The sequence below is a fragment of the Gracilinanus agilis genome, chromosome 4 (genome assembly GCF_016433145.1).
Source record: "Gracilinanus agilis isolate LMUSP501 chromosome 4, AgileGrace, whole genome shotgun sequence".
NCBI classification, from domain to species: Eukaryota; Metazoa; Chordata; class Mammalia; order Didelphimorphia; family Didelphidae; genus Gracilinanus; species Gracilinanus agilis.
The window spans coordinates 472,676,240-472,697,215 of record NC_058133.1 but is presented as its reverse complement, the minus strand read 5'-3'; the positions used below and the strand labels follow the sequence as shown (position 1 = coordinate 472,697,215).

Genomic DNA, 20,976 nt, shown 5'->3' with positions numbered 1-20,976 from the left:
TCCCCTTTCCTTTTCCCTTTCCTTTTCCTTCTTTCCTTCTTTCCTTCCTTCCTTCCTTCCTTCCTTCCTTCCTTCCTTCCTTCCTTCCTTCCACCCTTACCTTCTATCTTAGAATCAATAGAGTGTATTGGTTCCAAAGCAGAAGAGCACTAAGGGCTAGGCAATTGAGTTAAGTGACTTGCCCAGGATCACACAGTTAGAGTATTTGAACCCAGGACCTCCTCTCTCTAGGCCTGACTTTCAATCTATTGAGCCACCCAGTAGCCCCTTCAACCCATTTTCAAGAAACAACTTGTATTTTCCCTTCTCTATGAAGCCCTTGGAGATGGTTCCAACATATGGTATATTCTTCTGCCCCTGAAATATTGTAGTCATCATTTCCTGAATCATTCATTTGGCAATAGATTAGATACTTACTACTTTCCTTAACATATCTTTTCTCCTGTTGTCTTGAACTGTTACTATATTTAGAATCACAGAATGTTAGACCTGGAAGAGACCATAGAAATCATCTAATTATGTTCTCTCTTTTTATATTTATGAGAAAACTGAAGGCCAGAGAACAAAGAAGATAAGTATCTCTCAAGGTCATGACTCCAATGCAAGCTATCTTCTGAATGGAATTCTAGGACTCTTTCTAGACGATACTACTTTTTTCTAGTGTGAGGTATATGGAGTGTCCTAGAAGAACTAGCATCTCTGTTGTGAGAGCTTGCTGAGCCGTTTTTGGGGCTGCTCATCCACATTTTGGGGTTGACATTTTACCCAACTCTCATCTCTGGCTCCAAGGAACAGCCACACTCCAGTAAAATCATCTAGGTAGATGGGCTAAACCAGGTTGAGGGTAACCACTAGGTTTCAAACCCACTGGTGAGTTAAGGGGATGTCTATGCTAAGAATGTGAAGAGTTCCCCTGGTGAAATGGGCAGATGAGAAAAATTTGTTCCAATGGCTATGAAGGCAGCTAAAGCAGGTAATGTGGAACTCTTAGAGTTTGGTCAGAAATCAAAGATGCCAAGGTTATCCACTGTATTCCTAGCCATTGTCAGTCATCTAGAATTGTCTAGAGTCGATCTTGAATTGCACTTGGATGATTCTGGAAGAGAAAGTGAGGCTGACAACTTTGTGCAACTCTGTCACTTAAATCCAATTCACGTGCAAGTCAAAACATCACCCATGATGTCATTAGTGATCTTCAAAAATGAAGGACAGGGGCAGCTGGGTAGCTCAGTGGAGTGAGAGTCAGGCCTAGAGACAGGAGGTCCTAGGTTCAAACCCGGCCTCAGCCACTTCCCAGCTGTGTGACCCTGGGCAAGTCACTTGACCCCCATTGCCCACCCTTACCAATCTTCCACTTATGAGACAATACACCGAAGTACAAGGGTTAAAAAAAAAATGAAGGACAAACAACAAAAATTACCTTTCTCTTGTACTCAAAAATTTTAAGTGTTTCTTGTTTCTCCAAATAATATGATACCTCTGTTGATCTGGATCTCTTTCTCATGCCCTTTCCCATATGTACTACCATCAAATGTCAGTTACAAAGGCTTAATTCTTTTTTCTTCCTCCATACCTCCCCTGCAGTCTCCTTTCAAAACTAACTTTTGCCAGTGATCACGGGATATTTTCTTTTTCCTCTTTTTTCAGCTATATATAGAAACAATTTTTTGACAATTGTTTTCTAGCATTTTAGAATTCATATTTTCTCTCCCCCTCCCCAGGGTGGGAATCTATGCAAAGTTTTCATTTGTCCCTGATCAGTTAGACCTACATATGACCTAAAGGAGATTGGATATTACATTGCCAAAGGAAACAATGAATATGAAAAATATAGAAAATCAGGGAAAGACATATGCACTGATACAAAGTAAAGTAAGCAGAACCAGGAAAAAAACATGAAATGATTACAACAATGTAAATGGAAAGAATCATAATAAAAAAACAAATGCTATGTAATAATAACAATTAGCCAGAAAGGAGAAAGGAGAAAATGCATGTCTATTTGCCCCATCTTTGTAGAGGTGGGAAATTATGAGGGTGGAACATTTCATATTATACATCTCAAATAATGGGTTGGTAAGTTTTGCAAATTTTATTTTCCCTTTTTCCCCCCCTTAATCTTGGTTATATAATAGAACAATTTTTTGAGTGGGGAAAAGGAGAAAGGAATATCAGGAAATGAAGGTGATGTAAGAACAAAAGATATCAGTAAAAATTTTAAAAGAAAACAAGCCTAGTCAAAATTGTAAAATCTTCAAAATTTATCTTGGCAAAGATGTGATTAACTTGGGTTAATTAGGACTTTGTCCCAAGATGCTGTTTTGGGCAATGAAAGGGAAATCTTCACAACTTCTGGATGCACCTGGTGACCAGCTCTAGCTTCCTTTGAAAGATCTTTGATCATAGTGGCCCTCTCCTCAAGCTGTCTTCCTTCCTAGCCTTTCAAGGCATGAGTTTCACTCTGTGCCAAAATCCTAAGAGTTATCACATTCTCCTCCATTCTACTACACTTATTTAGACTATTCTCTAGGCCACAACTAATTAGCCTTCATCCAAACTGACAGACTTGACCATCCTTCCTCATCTTTTCCCCAAGTGAATGTTCCTCAGGGGCAATTTGGCCTAGTTACAGTTCTCATCCTTGATGCCATCTTGCCCTATCCTTTCCCCCTCTCAGTGACTACCCCTTTTATCAGATACCCTATATCTTTCCATTTTTTTCAGCATCACTCAAAGCCAGGAAGGCTCACACATGAATCATTTACACTTCAACTTATTGACTGACTGATTTATAATTTATTATGAAATACTCAGTGGATGCATTAATCAGCATTTACATTCTAAGGCTTTTATCTTTTAATTGTGGAATCAGAGTCTTGGTCTCCTGAATTTCAGGTCAATCAGTTCAGCAAATTTGGAAGAGAGGGAACAAGAGTATCTCTGAAATCTCAATATTCTCTGCTGGAACTATTGCTATTAGGTGGGCCCTGGAACTCATCATGACATAGCACAGATCTCTCAGCAGATCCCCTCTCTTCCCAAGCATCCAGACTCTTCCCTTGCTTATACCTCCTTTCTCTCTAAGTTACATTTTAGATTTCCTCTATCATGCCCCAAAAACCTATTCAGCCTGAAGCTCACTCCAGCCTTAGAATTCTCACATTGGGAGTACCCTCCACCCTTGAGCCTCTCCTTCTGGAACTTTCATTTAAGGACGGTGCTCTCCGGACTTCCTCTACCAAGTGCTTTTGTGTGTCTTTTCACCTTCACCTTAGAATGGAAACTCTCAGACTATCTCAAATATTTGTCAAATGCTTTGCATAATACCTTGTAAGTACATGTTGTTGTTCAGTTGTGTCTAACTCTCTGTGATCCCATTTGGGGTTTTCTTGACAACGCTGCTGGAGTGGTTTGTCATTTCTTTCTCTGGCTCATTTCACAGATGAGGAAACTGAGGCAACTAGAGGGTAAATGACTTATTCTGGATCACACAGTTAATAAATATTTGAGGTCAAATATGAATTCAGGTCTTCACAACTCCAGGCTACTCTATCCATTTTCTGCCTCCAGGCAAATACATAGTAAAAGCTATTTAAATGCTTTATTATTATTATTAATGTATTTGGATTCCTAACACTTAGCATAGTGCCTAGCTCACAGTAATAAATGTTTGCTGACTGATTTGCTTCCCTTACCTCAACCCAATTTTTCTCTTCCCACTGTGCTAGCAATAATCCCAGCATGTACGTTATTTTATTTTAATTTTTTAACAATAAATTTTTCAATTCTGAGTTCCAAATTCTCCCTTCAGACTGTTCCTCACTCATTGAGAAGGCAAGTAAGATGATATCCATTATGTATGTGAAGTCACGCAAAACATATTCTAGCCATATCCAGAATGCATATTTGATATTTTCGAAGGCACTTAGTATTTTGATCATATTCATTGGCATTTGCCCTACAGTAACTGTACCACACTCCCTTTTTTGATGACCTACTCAAATAGTCTCTCTAATTTAAGTTTTTGATTGAGGGTCAAGTTGTAGAAGCAGCTACCCAAGAATGAGCCCACATAAACAGAAGTTAGTTATGTGGACTGAAATGCCCCACAAATCCTGCCAAGTAACTCTACACAATCAAAAGAATACTGAAATAATAATTAGTTGATTAAAATGGAGCTACCTTTCATAAAATACATAGGAGTTGCTTAGATCCACAGTTATGAGAAAAATCCTCACATCAATCTTTAGACATAACCTAGGTCCTTGGTTTGGGGTCTCTGGACAGCAATATAGGTGGTTCCGTTTCCCAGGCACACAGGACTAGGCTCAAATAACGATCAGTTTCCATACTCATTGTTCTCCTTTAGAGTCTGCTCAGAAAAGAACAAAAGTGACCTAAAGTTGCTCCAGAGTGCTTAATGTATTATTAGCATTCCATTTACATTGCAGTTTGCTGCCACTCCCTTTCTCCCAAGTGGACAAACAGAGTGAACTATGGGTAAAGCCACAAGACCAAAGTGGGCCATTGGGTAAAGTGATATTAGTTCCCTAGAGACACAGGGCAACAAAAGTCCAAACAAATGACCCCTTCCTTAGTAATTAACCAAAATAAAAAACATTTCTGAAAACCCCTACACACACACTCTCTTACCTTTGACACTCTTCACTCTCTCAGTCTCTTACTTTTACTTACCACCTTCCTTACCTCCTAAAGTAGCTACTCTGTTACTATAATCTCTTAAAAATTAGCATTTTCCTCAAAATAGAGTCATCAATCAACTCTTTGGATGAGACCCAATAAGCATTAATCCCATCAGTTAGTGTTGAAATATACACAATTCAAGGGGCAGCTAGGTGGCTCAGTGGATTGAGCGCCAGGCTTAGAGATGGGAAGTCCTGGGTTCAAATATGACCTCAGACATGTTCTAACTGTGAGACCTTGGGCAAGTCTCTTAACCCCCATTGCTTTGCCCTTACCACTCTTCTGCCTTAGATCTAATACACAGTATTGGTTCTAAAAGGGAAGGGAAGGGTTTAAAAAAGGGGAAAAAAGAAGATGTTTTTCCTTCTTTTCCCTCATTTCTTGTTGTCATTAATCCAGGGTGAATTTCAAAACTTTTCATTCTATGATCTCCCTGTGCTTCTGTAGGGACACTGAAATTCTTTTTCATTAGACAAAGTATAGCATCAGGGTGATAAGACTTTGCTGCAGATATAGGCATTCTAAAAGCAAAGATGAGTGCTAGATGAATAAAGAATAATTACTTTGATTTCTTAACTTGTATTTTGATTACCATCCATTTGCATATTAAACCAGAGAAGATTTTGGGAATATCTAACTATAACCTGGATAGGTATTTCTAACAGAGATTTGTTCTGTGTTCAGCAGAAACTACCTATCCAGTGGTCACCGGAGCAGCCCTCAGCTGAGAGCATGCACCCAGCAGTCACCACAAGATCAGAGGAGCAACATACCTAGAGGAGACATAGAGATACCACATTCCCTGGGAATAGGTTCGATGATAGTAGAATGATGACTATCACTATAAGATACCAATGGATTCCCCCCTTCTTGGTGTCAAAGATGTGAAATGTCTTTCCATATGTGTGCCCTAGTTCCTTTGCATGTTCTCCCTCAGGTATGATTCCAATATATGCTTAATCTCCACCTATATAGCACATATATTATTTGTGGGATAGGTTTATTGAGGGGGTGGGGAGTCCTATCGCACATTTTCTTATTATGCTATTTCATTAAATGCCTTTCTTTTGTGCTAATTGGGTCTTCTTGTTGACCAGAGGAAATGAAAACACATTGATGGGGGCTCATAAGCTATGGTTTTAAATAAATATGGACCTACAGAGTCCCTTGAGCCTTTTCTAGGTAGCTCTCCTGGTGCTCCATATATGAGGGAAGGGGTGCTCTGGGTGCTAAACTTCCAAACATCTATTTGCCAAAAGAGAAACAAAAGAGCTAGCAGTGTGTTTTGGGGACACAACTGTTAACTCTACATAGCCCTAATCTCCCTCTTCACACTGTATCAGATCTCAAAGGCTAGGAGGGAGAGAGGAAGAACAGGTCCACCATATTGGCAAAGCTCCTAGTTTGCCACCCACCACCACCACCCAGCTGTTCAGGACTCTAAGCTCTAGTAGTTAAAGTCTCCAGTTTACCCTCCACCACCAAAACACAAAGCTCACGACTCACCACCACCATCTAACAGATCTACAGAATCCTGCAGTCCTAGTCTTTAAAACCCACTCAAAAACTCCCAGAAGCCTTGTGCAGTTACCATAGTAACCCTTATCAAAAAGGACAGAAAGAAGGTTAGTGTTTTTTTAGAGAACCTCTCTTGGCTCCCCAAAGAATGTCAAGCAGGGGAGGGTGTGAACTGAGATGGAGGCAAATGTAATTCAGAAGACTTTGTGGGTCCACCCAAACTCGAGCCATCCCTGTTTAATTGAGAATCTCTTGCCAATGCAGGGGGAGAGCTTGTCTATGTAGGATCCAGGGAATCCCAAACCTCTCAGGATCTATCTACAGAAAGATGGTACCATCATATAGCATGACCTTTGGGCATTTTCCAGGAAGAGATCTATAAAACAGAGCTAATAGCTACCTCTCCCTCCCAGGCTGGTTATGAGGATCAGCTGAGGTAACACACATAAAGCACTTTGCAAACTTTGTACTTAGAGCAGTAAGAAAAACGCTAATTATTGTGATGAATCTAGGGACTAGGGGACATACAGTTTATGGTGGAAACATCTGCTCCTAGTCCAAGCTGGCTTCATGTCCAAGGGACAGTGTGATTTCTGGACTCATGTGAGCTTCAGGCTACTTTGGGAGATTCCTGAGAGGAAGTTAAGGAGGTTAAGGCATGAAATAACTTTACTCCTCTGGGGTGAACTTAAACTTGAACCTAGTTTAGGCTAGGAATATGCCCTTCAAGATTACTCTGGTCTAGGTATAGTTCTCCTCAGTGGCCTGATGATTCCCTACCTGGGAATGAACCCAAAATCCTGCCTGAGCTCAGCAGAAGAAACCTTTTCCCTAAGAACTCAATTCCCTAGCGCACCCAGCATACAACTCTTGATCTATATGCCAGAAGATTAGGGATTATAGCAGTGGTTCCCAAACTTTTTTGTCCTACCGCCTCCTTTCCAGAAAAAATATTACTTAGCCCCCTGGAAATTAATTTTTAAAAAATTTTAATAGCAATTAATAGGAAAGATAAATGCACCTGTGACCATCACTGCCCCGATGGATCACTGCAGCACCCACCAGGGGGCAGTGGCGCCCACTTTGGGAATCACTGGATTATAGGAAACCACCCAATTATTATAGTGATTTTATCCCCAGGGTTATTTTATAGGTGATACTCTCCTATTACACCACCACTTCTTCTAGGAATAAGTAATGGCCACCCCAGACCACTTACCTTCTCAAAATCCCTGAGGGCCTGTGTTTGTCCCAAAGGGGCCTTCTCAAATGCTCTCAAGGAATGTGTCTGCCCCAAAGGACCCTTCTCAAAACTTCTCCAGGCGTGTGATTGCATAGGGGGACCCCGTTCTTTAGTTTCACTGAGAAAAGCTATCAAGAAAAAGGAACCAAAAAAAAGGGGGATGGTTAATAGCAATTTGGGGTTGGTGCCCATGTTGATTTTTTTGCCCCTTTGGTATCTCCAGTTTGCTGAAACATCTGAATATTTGGAATCAAGAACATGGGATGGCCTAAGATATGCAAATAGCTCTAAGTAAATTCTAAGCTTCATCTCTTCCAGTCTACAGAGGCTCTTCAAATACTGTTCTCTGACAGTGTCGTCAAGATCCTCAGTGGATCATGGACCTAGAGCAGTCTAGTCCCTTCTTTTTGCAAACGACAAAATTGGAACCCCTAAAAGATAAATGACTTACCCAAAGTCATGCACAGTTAACTATCAGAGAGGTGATTTAAACTCTGATCCTCTGACTCCAGAGCCAGTTTTCTTTGTGTGTTTTTTTTTTTAAGTAAATTTCATTTTATTTATTTTATTGCAATGAGTAAGAATTTCTTTTCTCTTCCTCCCAATTCCCCCCTCCCTCAAGGAAGAAAAAAGGAATCAAGCAAAATGAATCCCCATATGGCCATGTCTAAGAATGTGTGAGTCATTCTGCAAATTTAGACTGTCAAAAAGTGGGTAACATTCTTTATCATCTATCCTGTGCAATCATGGTTGATCAGAGTTGATCAGAGTTCTTAAGAATTTTAAAGTAATTTATTTTTAATGTCACTATTATAATATAAAATCTGTTCCTGGTTCTGCTCATTTCACTGCTTCAGTTCATAGGAGTCATCATAGATTTCTCTAAAATCATCTTTTTTATTTCTTATGGTGTAAAAGTATTCTGTTATATACCAAAACTTCTTCAATCTTTCCCCAATTGATGGGCAACCCCTTAGTTTCCCTTAGTTCTTTGCCACCACAAAAAAGGGGAGCTATAAATATTTTTGCAAATATAAGATCTTTTTTTTCCCCTTTGATCTCTTTGGGGCATAGGCCTAGGCAATGATCTTTCAACTCTACAACAAAAGGACACAATCTTTTTAAACCATTGTCTTCAGATCATTTTATCTAAATGGTAAGTAATTTGGGATCAGGTTCCCACCAGGATAAGTCAAACTATAAAGCTGTACCCTAACAATAGGGCTCAATTCAATAAAGAATTCGATTAAAAGAAGGCTTATTAAGCATCTATAGTCCTTCCTAAGTAATTAGGCAAGTAGCTATGCTAGATGCTACCTTGGGAAGATATAAGCCCTGCTCTCAAAGCGTCTTACACTATAATTGGGAAAAAACGTATATATAAAAGCTTATATGTTCATTATAAAAATGAGCTCAATTAACATTTAATAAACCTTTCCTGAGCACATACTATGTGTGAAGAACTCAGAGAATATAAGCCCTGCTCTCAAAGCATCTTACACTATAATTGGGAAAAGACGTATATACAAAAGGGTATATGTTCATTATTAAAATGAGCTCTATTAACATTTGACAAGCCTTTCCTGAGCACCTACAATATGGGAAGAAGCCTGGTACCAAGAGAAGACTATCAGTCAACTGTTTAAATGGACAGAATTTTGGAACTGGAGTCAGGAAGACCTGAGTGCAATTGGATAAAGATTACAGAAAGGGAAATTCAGGCTTTAGGCAAGGCAAAACTCTCAACAATTAGAGGCATCCCAAACTGGAATGCATTGCTTCCAGAAGAAGTGAGATCTCCTTCACTGGAAATCTTTGAGCAAAGCGTGGATGTGTATTTGTCAAATACGTTTCTAAACGAGATTCAGCTTAAGTAAGGATTGGACCAAATGATCATTGGGATCCCTCTAACGCTGACATTCTGTAATTCTGTGGGAAATTATAATACAAGGAACAGTGGGATACACAGAAAGAGAAGGCCTAGATATAATGACAAAAACTAATATTTATATAGCTCTTAAAGGTTTATAAAGTATTATACATGTGTTACCTCACTGGATCTTCACATCAGCCTTGTAAGGTAGGTAAAATTCCCATTTTATTTTATTTTATTTTATTTTTTAATGTGCTAACATTTATATTTTATTTTATTTTTTACTTTTTATTTTGAATATTTCCCTCTAGTTACATGTTTCATGTTCTTTCCCTCTCCCCCAAACCCTCTTAGCCAATGCACAATTCCACTGGGTTTTACATGGATCATTGATCAAGACCTAATTCCATATTATTGATAGTTGGACTAGAGTTATCATTTAGTGTCTCCATCCCCAATAATATCCCCATCAACCCATATGTTCAAGCAGTTGTTTTTCTTCTGTGTTTCTCCTCCCACAGTTCTTCCTTAGAAAATTCCCATTTTATAGATTAAGAAACTGAGGCAAAGAGAGGTTAAGGGACTTGCCCTGCCAGGGTCAGACAGCTAGTAAGCATCTAAGACCTGATATGAAAACAGGTCTTCATGACTGCAGATTCAGTGTTCTAACCATTGTATCACCCAACTGCCTCCTAGGAGAAATAGGAGAAGAGAGAGTAGGAAGAAGGATCCCATGGCAATGGTCAGAGGAATTGGAGCCCAAGGGACATGGGACTTTATGGAACGGCAATTAGAGGTGGCTGTGGTGAAGAATCCATGTCAGAAATGGCGGACGGCATGACCAGTATCTTGAAGATGGACGAAGATAGGGTGGGAACTGGATAGAGACTAGTTCAGGTTGAGTTGACTCTAGAGTATACCAAGAGTGAGTAGTGTGAGGTAGGGCTATGGATGTGGTTTGGAGCCAGATTAGGGAGGGAAGTAAATGCTGGGATCTGGAGTTCCTCCTTTATTCAGAAGGCATTATAGTGGAGGTGGGGAATGGGTCTTTAATTTAGAAGCTGGCCAGCCATTCTCATTGTAGCCGAATCATAGCATGTGAGAGAGCTGGAAGCAATCTTAAAGATAATTTTGTCCAATCTCCTTACTTTACTCATGAGGAAGAGGGGCCCAGGGAAGGTGAGCGACTTACCTGAAGTTACACAGCCGACGTCACTCCCACAGAGAACGTGCTTGAGCATGTGGCAGCTATTTTAAGAAGCACCCAGAAGGGAGTGCAGAAGTGCCTGGAGTCTGTTCATCATCAGTGCAATACCTGCTGCTAGATTGACATTGGCAGGAAGGATTGGGAAAGGAGGCTGGCTCAGATGAGAACAGAGAAGAATGGTAGAACTGAGGAAGAGGGGAGAGGTAAGGGGGCTAGTAGGCAAGAAGGATTCCATTTTTAGAGTTTGATCCAGGCATTTAAAAAATCCAATTATACTATGATTCTCCCTATTGAGAATAAGAAGTGAGGCATAAGGGATGTGTAGGGCTCATTGGAATACATTGAATCACCCCAGCACTAGCATGGCAGGGGGTACCATTTTCAGAGCCATCCACTGGGCAGATCTATTAAAGGAGAGGTGGGCACACATTCACTGAATGTCTCCTGGAATTGTACTGCTCATAACTGCATCAAAATTAACCCTACCAGGGGCAGCTGGGTAGCTCAGGGGATTGAGTTCCTAGGTTCAAATCTGCCCTCAGACACTTCCTAGCTGTGTGACCCTGGGCAAGTCACTTAACCCCCATCGCCTAGCCCTTACCACTCTTCTGCCTTGGAGCCAATACACAGTATTGACTCCAAGATGGAAGGTAAGGGTTTTAAAAGAAACAAACAAACAAAAAAACTAACCCTACCTAGAGAAACCTGGATCTCCAGAGGTGTGCAAAAGGCCAGAAGCTAAAGGGATTTCGAAGAAGAGGTCTATTCTAATCCCTGGGCACTCACTGAGAGAAAGAGAGATGGGGTAAAGGGATTAAGGATTTATTTAATGTAGCACCCTCTAACTTTAAGAAGTAAGAAAGATCAACTGAAATTTCAAAGCTGAATGAATCAATAACTTTAGTAAAAGCAGCTTTATTTCCCTAGTCCCTAAACCTGTGCCCTGCACATAGTACGTCCTAATTGTTTGTTGCATTGAATCTCAGGATAGTTGTGAGAAAAGTACATTACAAGCCTTAAAATATTATAGAAATGAGATTTATTAACATTTAACAAAACTTTTCTGGGCACCTACATTGTGTGAAGAATCAGCCAGCTATTTAAGTGGATAGATTACTGGAATTGTATGGAGTCAGGATGACCAGAGTGCAAATCCAGCCTCGAATGCTTGTTAGCTGTGTGACCCTGGACAAGTCAATTAACCTTTGTTTGCCTCAATTTCCTCATCTGCAAAATGAGGACAATAATAACTCCTACTTTGGTGGAGTTTTTTTTGTGTGTGTGGATAATGAGAGATATTTGTAAAGCACTTTGCAAACCATAAGAGACTAATATGAATGCTGCTGCTGATGTCAAAGTATGGACAGCCAGGGCACAATGAACTGAGAGGCAAGTGCTTGTTTCCATCTTACCTGCTACATGACTTGTTCTGGGCACCATTTCTCCATCATCCTCCAAAAAATAATCCCTGTAGGGAGAAATGAATGATTAAATATTTATCTGTGGCTCATAAGGCACTTTTAAAAATTAAAATTGAATTTATTACAATTTATGATTTATAAAATTAACATATTTATACAGCTGTATTTATACATCTATAAAAATGTATTAAAACCAAAATCTTACTTTATTAATTATTTTGTGGATGCTTTTTAATATTGTTAACACTATCCAGTATCATCCCCATTAGAATACTGCCTTATAATTATAACCCTGCTTTACAGGTAAGCAAAACAAATGACAAATTTACTAGGTCTGTGATTGTGTGCTTCATTATCCATCTGTAGCTACCACCTCTCCTACCAAGAAGATGGAGGTACCTGTCATTAGTTTTCTGGAATCAAAATTCATCTTTGCATTGATCTGAGTTTGGCTATCTTTTGGTGGTTTTTCCCTGACTTTACTGTAGTCGTGAATATCATTCTCTTGATTCTCTCATTTCCCAGGGTTTCTCTGAATTCTTCCTTTTTTCTGTTTCTGATGCTGCTAAAACATTCCATCACAAGTAATAAACCACTCCTTAAACATGGGCATGTGCTTTGTTTTCAGTTTTTTCTTTCAAAAATTTGATACTAGAAACATATTGGTTTACATGAGATCTTCCTTTCTCTCTGTAGCCTCATCAGTGTATATGTCTGGCAGAGATGGGTCAAAGAGTCTAGTTGTTATTCTAGGATACTTCCAAAGTGTTTTCCAAAACAGTTGCACAACTCTACCCTTGGTGTATTCATGTGCCATTTTCCAGAGTACACCAACACTTCAGCTAGAAAAATTAATAAAGTTGGTTTTTTTAAACCTTTACCTCTGTCTTAGAATAAAGGAGTAAGGGCTAGGCAGTGGGGGTTAAGTGACTTGCCCAGGGTCACACAGCTAGGAAGTGTCTGAGGCTAGGTATGGTTCTCAACCCACTAAGCTACCCAGCTGCCCCCATAAACTTTTCTTATGTATGCACACACATATACATACCTACGCACAAGACAAATATACATCTTTATCTAGTTAGATATCTATAATTAGCCTTGGCACTATGCTGAAGCTGGGAAACCAGGTGAGAGTATATTCAGTATAAAAATATCATTTCTTAAACAATATGGAAATATGTTTTGCATGATAATGCATTTATAACTCAGATTAAATCACTTGCCAGCTCTGGGCAAGGGAAGAGAAAGGAAGGAGGGAGACAACTTTGATCATAAAACTTTGGAAAACTTGGTGAGGAAATTTATTTTTACATGTAGTTGGTAAAAAAGTTTTGTTTAATTTAAGATAACATCATTTCTTTTTAACCAAAATTACTAGGCCAGGGATCAAGTAAGAACAATGGCCCTAGGAGCATGCCAGAGTTTATATACTTTGGGGCTCATCTAGGCCCTCTGCTTCCCTTTCTTCTCCTTTAATCACCTATTAGCCATTTTCCTTGAAAAAAAATTTCTTAGAGTATACAAGATTGACTCGTTTGAAAAACGAGTGTTTAATGGGGAGAGAGATATAATTTGGGAGGGAGAAGAGAGCTGGTAGAAGAGGGTTGCCCCATCCCCAAAAAAATCAAAAGGAAGAAAAAGCAGGCATTGAAGCATATTTTTAAATGTACAAAACAGAAGAGAAAGAAGCACGAACAAGGAGGATAGCTTTGAAAGTTACATGTTGAATTTATTATAAACTTAAAAGGAAAAACAAGCTATAAATAATAGCAATTCAGAGTTTCATATGCAATCCTGTTCTTTCTTCCCTGTTCTATATATGCGAACACTTCCTTTATTTAATGTTTTTTTCTTTTAAGAAAATAAAATCGCACAAATGGACTTGATGGTAAGGAGACTACTAAATAACCTTCTATATAATTTGTGAGTATCATCTTTTTCCTACTTTTAGGATTTACTTCTTGCTCCTTCCTCCTCCATTCATTCTGATTTATGATACAACAAAGATAGCATTAAAAAAAGTCAAGATAATCACCTTACCACAATCAGGTTTTAATAACCCAGTTTCCAGGAATGCATTACCTCTAGAAGCAGGAGTCACATAAAGGTCTACCCCTATGAACATCAGGAGCATTATAATTTGAGTATAAGAAGGAAGGAAAGAGAGTCATTAACTAGCTTTGGGGTCTCAGGTTATTTCAATTCTGTTGGCCTCAGTTTCCCTCTTTGTAGAATGATGGGATAGAGATGGTTGATGGACACTTCCAGCTCTAAAACTGTACAACTCCATATTCTAATGGACATTTAACCAAACTAGCCATTAGACCTTTCTCCAAGGAGCTCAGTAGCTTTCCTGTTTTCCAGACATGACCTCACTCACTCACTTCATCTTAGATTATACATTATAGATTGGGTGAATCTGTACAGAGGATGAATAACTGTGGAACATGTGGTCAATCTGAGTAGAAAACAGTCCTATTGGATGCTCCTTTGCTTCTCTCCCTGCCCTAACTTGCAACTTACCCACTATCAATCAATAAATAGTAGGGCAGAGAGGTCAATGCAGATGGATGCAAAGTTAACAGAGGTACTAGTGATTCCTCAGGGGAAGTGGGGGGAAATCACTTTAACTCTATTAACAGCTCATGTTTCTCCTCCCTGGTGCCCAGAGAGTAGGGCTATCTCAGCTGCTCAGCAAGATTGGGAAGGAACTTAATGCTCCCTAAGGGAAGGACATTCAAAGTGGCAAAAATGAGGGGTGGGAGACTTAGAAAAAAGGATTTGCAAAATTTTCTGCTGATCTAAAAGGTGAAAGGAAATTGGAAGAAAGATAAAAACAAGACTGAATCCGGTTAGCTGGGTAGGCATTTAATAAGCACTTACTTTTAAATTAAGTAAATAAACTAATTTCTGAACAACACAAAGACCAACCACGATTCTAGAGGACTCATGATGAAACATGCTACCTACTTCCACATGGAGAAGTGAAGGATTCAGGGTGCAAATCGAGGATGTTTTTTCTAGAATGAACAAGGGGGCAAATTTGTTTTCCTTTAATTATACATGTTTATATTGTGTATTGTGCGTGTGCATGCATGCATGTGTGTGTGTGTGTGTGTGTGTGTGTGTGTGTGTGTGTGCGTATGTGTTCCCAGTGGAGGGAGGAGGGGGAGTGAGAGAGAAAGATTTTGAACCTGAACATAAAGTTAGTTTTTTAAAACTCTTATCTTCTATTCAATCAACACTGCGTATTGGTTCCAAGCAAAAAGAGTGGTAAAGACTAGGCAATTCAGGTTAAGTGACTTGTCCAGGGTCACCCAGCTAGGAGATGTCTAATGGCCAGATTTGAACCCAGGACCTCCCATTTCCAGCCTTGGCTCTCTATATACTGAACACTGCTTCTTCTGAACATAAAGTTTAAATACCTTCAATATCCTAGGCACTATACAGGGGAAATGAAAACACATCTCTGCCCTCAGGAACTTTGGAACAAAAGAACATAGATAGGGATGTACAAAATAGGGAGAGGATTTAGACCTGGAACTTCACTGATACTAAGAAAAATATCCAGGTAGAGAACCTCCTTTAAGTTGGCACTTTTCCTGTATTTGTAGTATTAGAGAGTTAACTAAAGCAAGGAGAGGACTCAAAGTCACAAAGCCAGTAGATGCCAGGAAACAAGATCTGAACTCAGGGGGCAGCCAGGTGGCTCAGAAGATAGAAAGCCAGGCTTAGAGATGGGAGGTCTTAGGTACAGATAGGACCTCAGACACTTCCTAGCTGTGTGATCCTGCAAGTCACTTAACCCCAACGGCCCTAGCCCTTACTATTCTTCTGCCTTGGAACTGATACATGGTATTGATTCTAAGATGGAAGGTAAGGATTAAAAAGAAATAAACAGAAAGACCTACATGAAATTATGAAGGGTAAAATGAGAAGAACCAAGAGAATGTTATATACAACAACAGAAATATTGTTTGAAGAATGGCTTGTATATGTCTACCACCAGAGAAAGAACTGATAAATAGAAACAAGCAAGACAGTTTTATATATACCTTTTTTTTTTTTTTTTTTTTTTTTTTTTTTTTTTTTTTTGTCAAATGATGCAAGGAGGGGAAGGAGTGGGATATTTGGGAACTTTAATGTAACAAACAGAAAAATAAATGTGGTGTTAATAAAGAATATAAATATTTAATAATATAAATAAAATAAATAATGAGAATATCAAGAAAGGCTTCCTGTATCTATGCTACAAAAACCGAGCCTAGTTTCTCCCAAAGTTGCCTAATCCCCTGTGATCTTCTGACACTAGCAAGCTAATTTCTGGACGCAGGATCATTCAATGGGAGTGAAAAACCCAAACTTGCAGTCATAGGACCTGGACCTAAATCTAATCTTTGCTCTTATTGTTCATGGGAACCTTGGACAGGTCAAGCTATTTGTCTGAGATTTAGTTTACTGATCTGTAAAATTTAGGATTTGGACAAGAGGGCCTCTAGGGAACCCTTCTAGTTCTAGATCTATGACCCAATGGATGCTCCTATAGATGATTCTTTCCTGTGTTTGTTCTAAATATGGTGACTCTGAGTTGCCTCTTCAACAAAGAAAGCCCTGCAAGTAGCCAAGAAAGCCAGTTTTAGTGAGATGGCCTTAGACTTCCATTTGCATAGTGGGCAGTAACATTTTATTGAGTTTTAAGGTCTGTGATGGTCCATATTAACTCAGAGTGACGGGAGCATAGCAATTGGATGACTTCACAGTTACGAAGCAGGTAATGAGTTGACTCTCACTAAAATGTTCATTTGTCCTGGTCTGCAGCCTGGAATACCCATCTCTGCTTCTTGAAATTATAACCTCTCTTCAAGGTCCAAGTCCAATTTCCATCCCATCTCTCCTATCAGCTTTTATTTCCTGATTTCAGAGTCAAATGTAACTCTCCCTTCTCAGTGATAGAATGGCACATAGTACATTTATTTTCCCCTTCTCTTTCATATTATGCTTATCTGTGTCCAGATACTAGCTTCCCTGAGAGAATGTAAACTTCTTCAATGCAAGGGTTGAGGTAGGGAGTAAATCCCCAACTAAATGGTTTTCCCTCTCCCAGAATGTAACAAGGTGTACAAAATATAAAGATGGATGAAATCACAGAAAGTAAAACGGTAAGTAAAAAAGAAGAGGAAGTATTGATGTGTTAACAAGGCATTAACACTCTGCTACTTTGTTATGAAATATGAAGTTCTTCGTGATGGAACAGGAGGGGCAGCCCATCATCTGATGGTAGTAGACTAGTCATGCACCTGGTCACCTTGAAAAATACAGCTTGCTAAGCAAGCCAGTTACGAGAGGCAGGAAGCAGCACTCAAGAAAGAACTCAGCCTCTAAAAATGAGTCATTCTGGGGGAGAGGAGAGCATTTCTTTGTCCTCACCACCCACTTTTGCCATGGCCATTTGCAGCTATGCAATTATGTCTACTGGTTGATTATTAAAGGTAAGCTCACCAGTGGGAGTTCATGAGCTTTCATTTTACTAGTTCAAACAAATAGGGGATCTTTGAATCCAAGGGTGAACCCATCCTCTGGGGAAGGAAGAAGCCCTGAGAAGGGTAATCCAGAGGGAACAGCCTTAGTCTTCTTTATATTTTCATATCACCCAGCAAAATGCCGTGCAGGTGCCAGGTGGCCAACAAATATTTGTTGATTGATTCTAGTACTGTCTCCCACCCCCTACAATAGTTTCTTCTACCCAGGGGTTCTTAACCTTCTTTGTATTGTATTCCTTGCAAGATCATTCCTTGCAAGGAATACAATCCTCTGCAACATGCTTTTTAAAACTATTATCATAGCCAAGAAAATTAGAAACAAAATATGGCCAAGCCTACTTGAGAGAGGTCCATGGGAACCTAAGGACCTTGATCTTTGTTTTGTTTCTAAAGCTTTTCTAGAACTGTGGTGTCGATCTCAAACAGAAATGGGGCCACTAAATTTGCTGGTTCCATATTGTCTTAGAAAACTATCTATTAACATTATCTTCATTTAATTATATCTTTATTTTGATAAATATTTCTTAATTAAATTTTCTTTTGGAGTGTTTTTTCCTGCAGGCTGCATGCATATTTGACACCTCTGTTCTAGGGCACTAGAACATCCTTGAGTCATGGCATTCTGTGTAATACCTTGACTTTAATCATTTTTGTCTCAAGTTTGGTAATATTCTACCACTCCATAAGTCTTTTTTTAAAACCCTTGCGTTCTCTCTTCACATCAGTTCTAAGACTTAACATCAATGAATTAATCAATCAATTAATAACTGAAGGCTTAATATCAATTCTAAGCAAGGGCTGGCAATAGGGGCTAAGTGACTTGCCCAGGGTCATAGCGAGGAAGTGTCTGAGGCCACATTTGAAAGCAGGACCTCCTGATTCTAGGTCTGGCTTTCAATCCATTGAATCACCCAGTTGCCCCGAAGTAATCCTTTCATACCCTCTAACCCATGTGCAATCCCACTGACCATAGTAGCTATTCCAAACCTTTTCATTCCTATTCAAGTTTCCATGGCAACTCCCTCCTGCCACTATCTCAGCTGAGGATCTTGACTCATACTACACTGAAAAAATTGAGGCCATACACCAAGAGCTCCCTCTTCTCCCCACCAAGAGCTCCCTCTTCTCCCCACCTCTTGATCTCACATCACTCAGTTGTCTTCCTCCAGTGCCTCCTCCTTCACTCTCATGTCAAATAAAGATATATATCACTTTTCCTTGCAAAGGCAATCCCCTTAACATTCCCTCTTACTTCTCCAACACATTTGGGTCTCCATCTTTCTTTAAAAATATCCTTTTTTGATCCAATTATCCTCATTAGCTATCATCCTGTATTTCTCCTCCTCTTCAGAGGAAAACTTGAGAAAGCCATCTCTAATCAATATTTCCCCTTTCTTTCCTCTCACTCAATCCTAAACTCTCTGCGATCTAACTTCACACCTCATAATTTGACGGAAAGTGCTCTCTCCCAAGTTCACAGTCATTTTTTTTAACTTCTCTATCTCTTGCTTGGTCTTAAATTAACAGGAACCTTTTTGCACCTGCTATTCCACATCGCAATTGTATCTTTTCACTGGCTATGAAGGTTCTTCCTCCTCATCTCTACCTCCTTTCAAGGCTCAGATCAAAGCCCTCCTTTCTGTAGTCATTTCCTCATCCTCTCCTCAACCCAATTCCTAGTGCCTTCTCTCTGAAATTATTTTCAGTTCATACTTTCTATATCTCACATATACAATCTTATTTTCCCCCAAAATAGGGTGAGCTTCTTGAGGGCAAGGGCTATATTTCTTTTCCTTATACAGTTATCTCTTCCACATCACAGAGAAAAGGAACAGGAGAACCCCTGTGATCTGGAAAATCTATATAACGTTTTTTGGATCTCCCTCCATACCAGATGAAAGCCTGAATTTCCTTTTGCTTTTATGGGGTGTTTACAGTACCTTATTGTAAATTGTGGGTTTAGTATGCATTTCGAAGTTTCTGAACTTTTTCTGTGTTGTCTGCTGTTTCCACAAAACTCCCCCCAAATTCCCTTTTAATTTCTTATGCTGACCTGTGATATATCAAAGCCATGGGAAAGTTGGGAAGTGGAAGGCATGACTTTATTTGTGTTCTCGGTACATAGCACAGTGCCTGGCACATAATAAATACTTTTAAATGCTTGTTGATTTTTCTTGTCCATTGACATTGATCTTTAAGTCTACCAAAAACCCTGTTTTTCCTTCCAGATAAACTGCTATTTAACAATGCCATCTCAGTCTTGACAATGTCCCTCTTACAATGCAGCTTGCAGAGCTGGAGACAATTCTTCATATGTAGTCTGATGAGTGCAAAGAGCAAGACTCATCTGCCTTCTGGTCCTAACATTTCCACTAATATCAAACAAAGACTCCCAGGGGCTATGCTTCTCAACCCACTGAAGGCCTTTGATGCAGTCGATTATAAGAGCACGCTCTGAAAACTTAGGAGTACATGACATCATTGTAGTTCTCAAAGGAAAAACTACTTAAGTGGGTCCTCATTTGCTTACAGAATCACTGCTTTTATGAGTGTGACTGGAAAGAATAGCCCCATTGCTCATTTGTCCATTTTTCCTCCTACTCCTCCTTTTTAAAAATTTTTAAAAATTTTTTATTTTTTTGCTGCTGCTGCCAGACAATTGGAGTTAAGTAACTTGTCCTAGGAAGTGTCTGAGATCATATTTGAACCTAGATCCTCCTGACTCCAGGCCTGGCACTCTATCCACTGTGCTACCTTAGTTGCCCACCCATCTACTTCTAAGTGAGGGCAAACCATTCCTGAATATTCCTCCCCCTTTATCTTTCCATCTTTACCTTTTTATTCATTCTCTTCCTCTTGTCTCCCTTCCACAGCTCAAAGCTGCACAAAGGTTTGAGAGTGAGAGTGGAAATTGGGAAAAGAGGTCAATATAACTTATCATTTCCTTAGGTCATGTTTCAGCAAATTTATTTGGAATAATTATTAATAATAATAATGATAATAATAATTCTGGATACAGTATGTTCCCTGAGGAAAAGCAGCTAGGGGCTGGGCCAAGCATCTTCTATCTGCCCTGAAACAACCACTTCCATCTGTACCAGCATAAGGTATCTTCCATCTCCTGCTGCTAGTTCAATTTCCCAAAGGAGATGTGAAAACCTCCAGTTTAAATTCAGGGCTCCCATCTCTTGCTATGCCTGTCCTTTGAGGGCAGAGGAGTAGTGCCTTCCATTCAATTATGAAATTCTCACACTTGGTCATACCCTTCAAATCCCAGTGACTTCATACTCTCATCAATTGTCATCCAAACCCCTTTGCATGACTCCTTCCTCCTTGATTCCTCCCAGCCCTCCTACCTCAAAGTTTCAACCTAATTCCACTAGCCCTTCCCCTGTGCCCTCTGGAATGCCTGTGTCATAGGCATCAAATTTCCTTCCGTCTTAAATCTAGTGCTCTCTCTCTTCTTCTGT

General features: G+C 39.5%; 1 protein-coding gene across 3 annotated transcripts in view; it reads right to left on the bottom strand.

Moving 5' to 3' along the window:
- LOC123244207 (myomegalin-like) overlaps window positions 1-20,976 on the bottom strand; it is a 254,997-nt gene that overhangs the window by 216,121 nt on the left and 17,900 nt on the right. For all 3 annotated transcript variants that reach the window (XM_044672538.1, XM_044672537.1, XM_044672539.1), the window contains exons 2-3: window positions 11,958-12,013; window positions 7,442-7,593 (exon numbers count right to left, since the gene is read on the bottom strand). In XM_044672538.1, coding sequence (XP_044528473.1) covers window positions 7,442-7,593; window positions 11,958-12,013 — 208 coding nt within the window. The remainder of the gene's footprint in view (window positions 1-7,441; window positions 7,594-11,957; window positions 12,014-20,976) is intronic.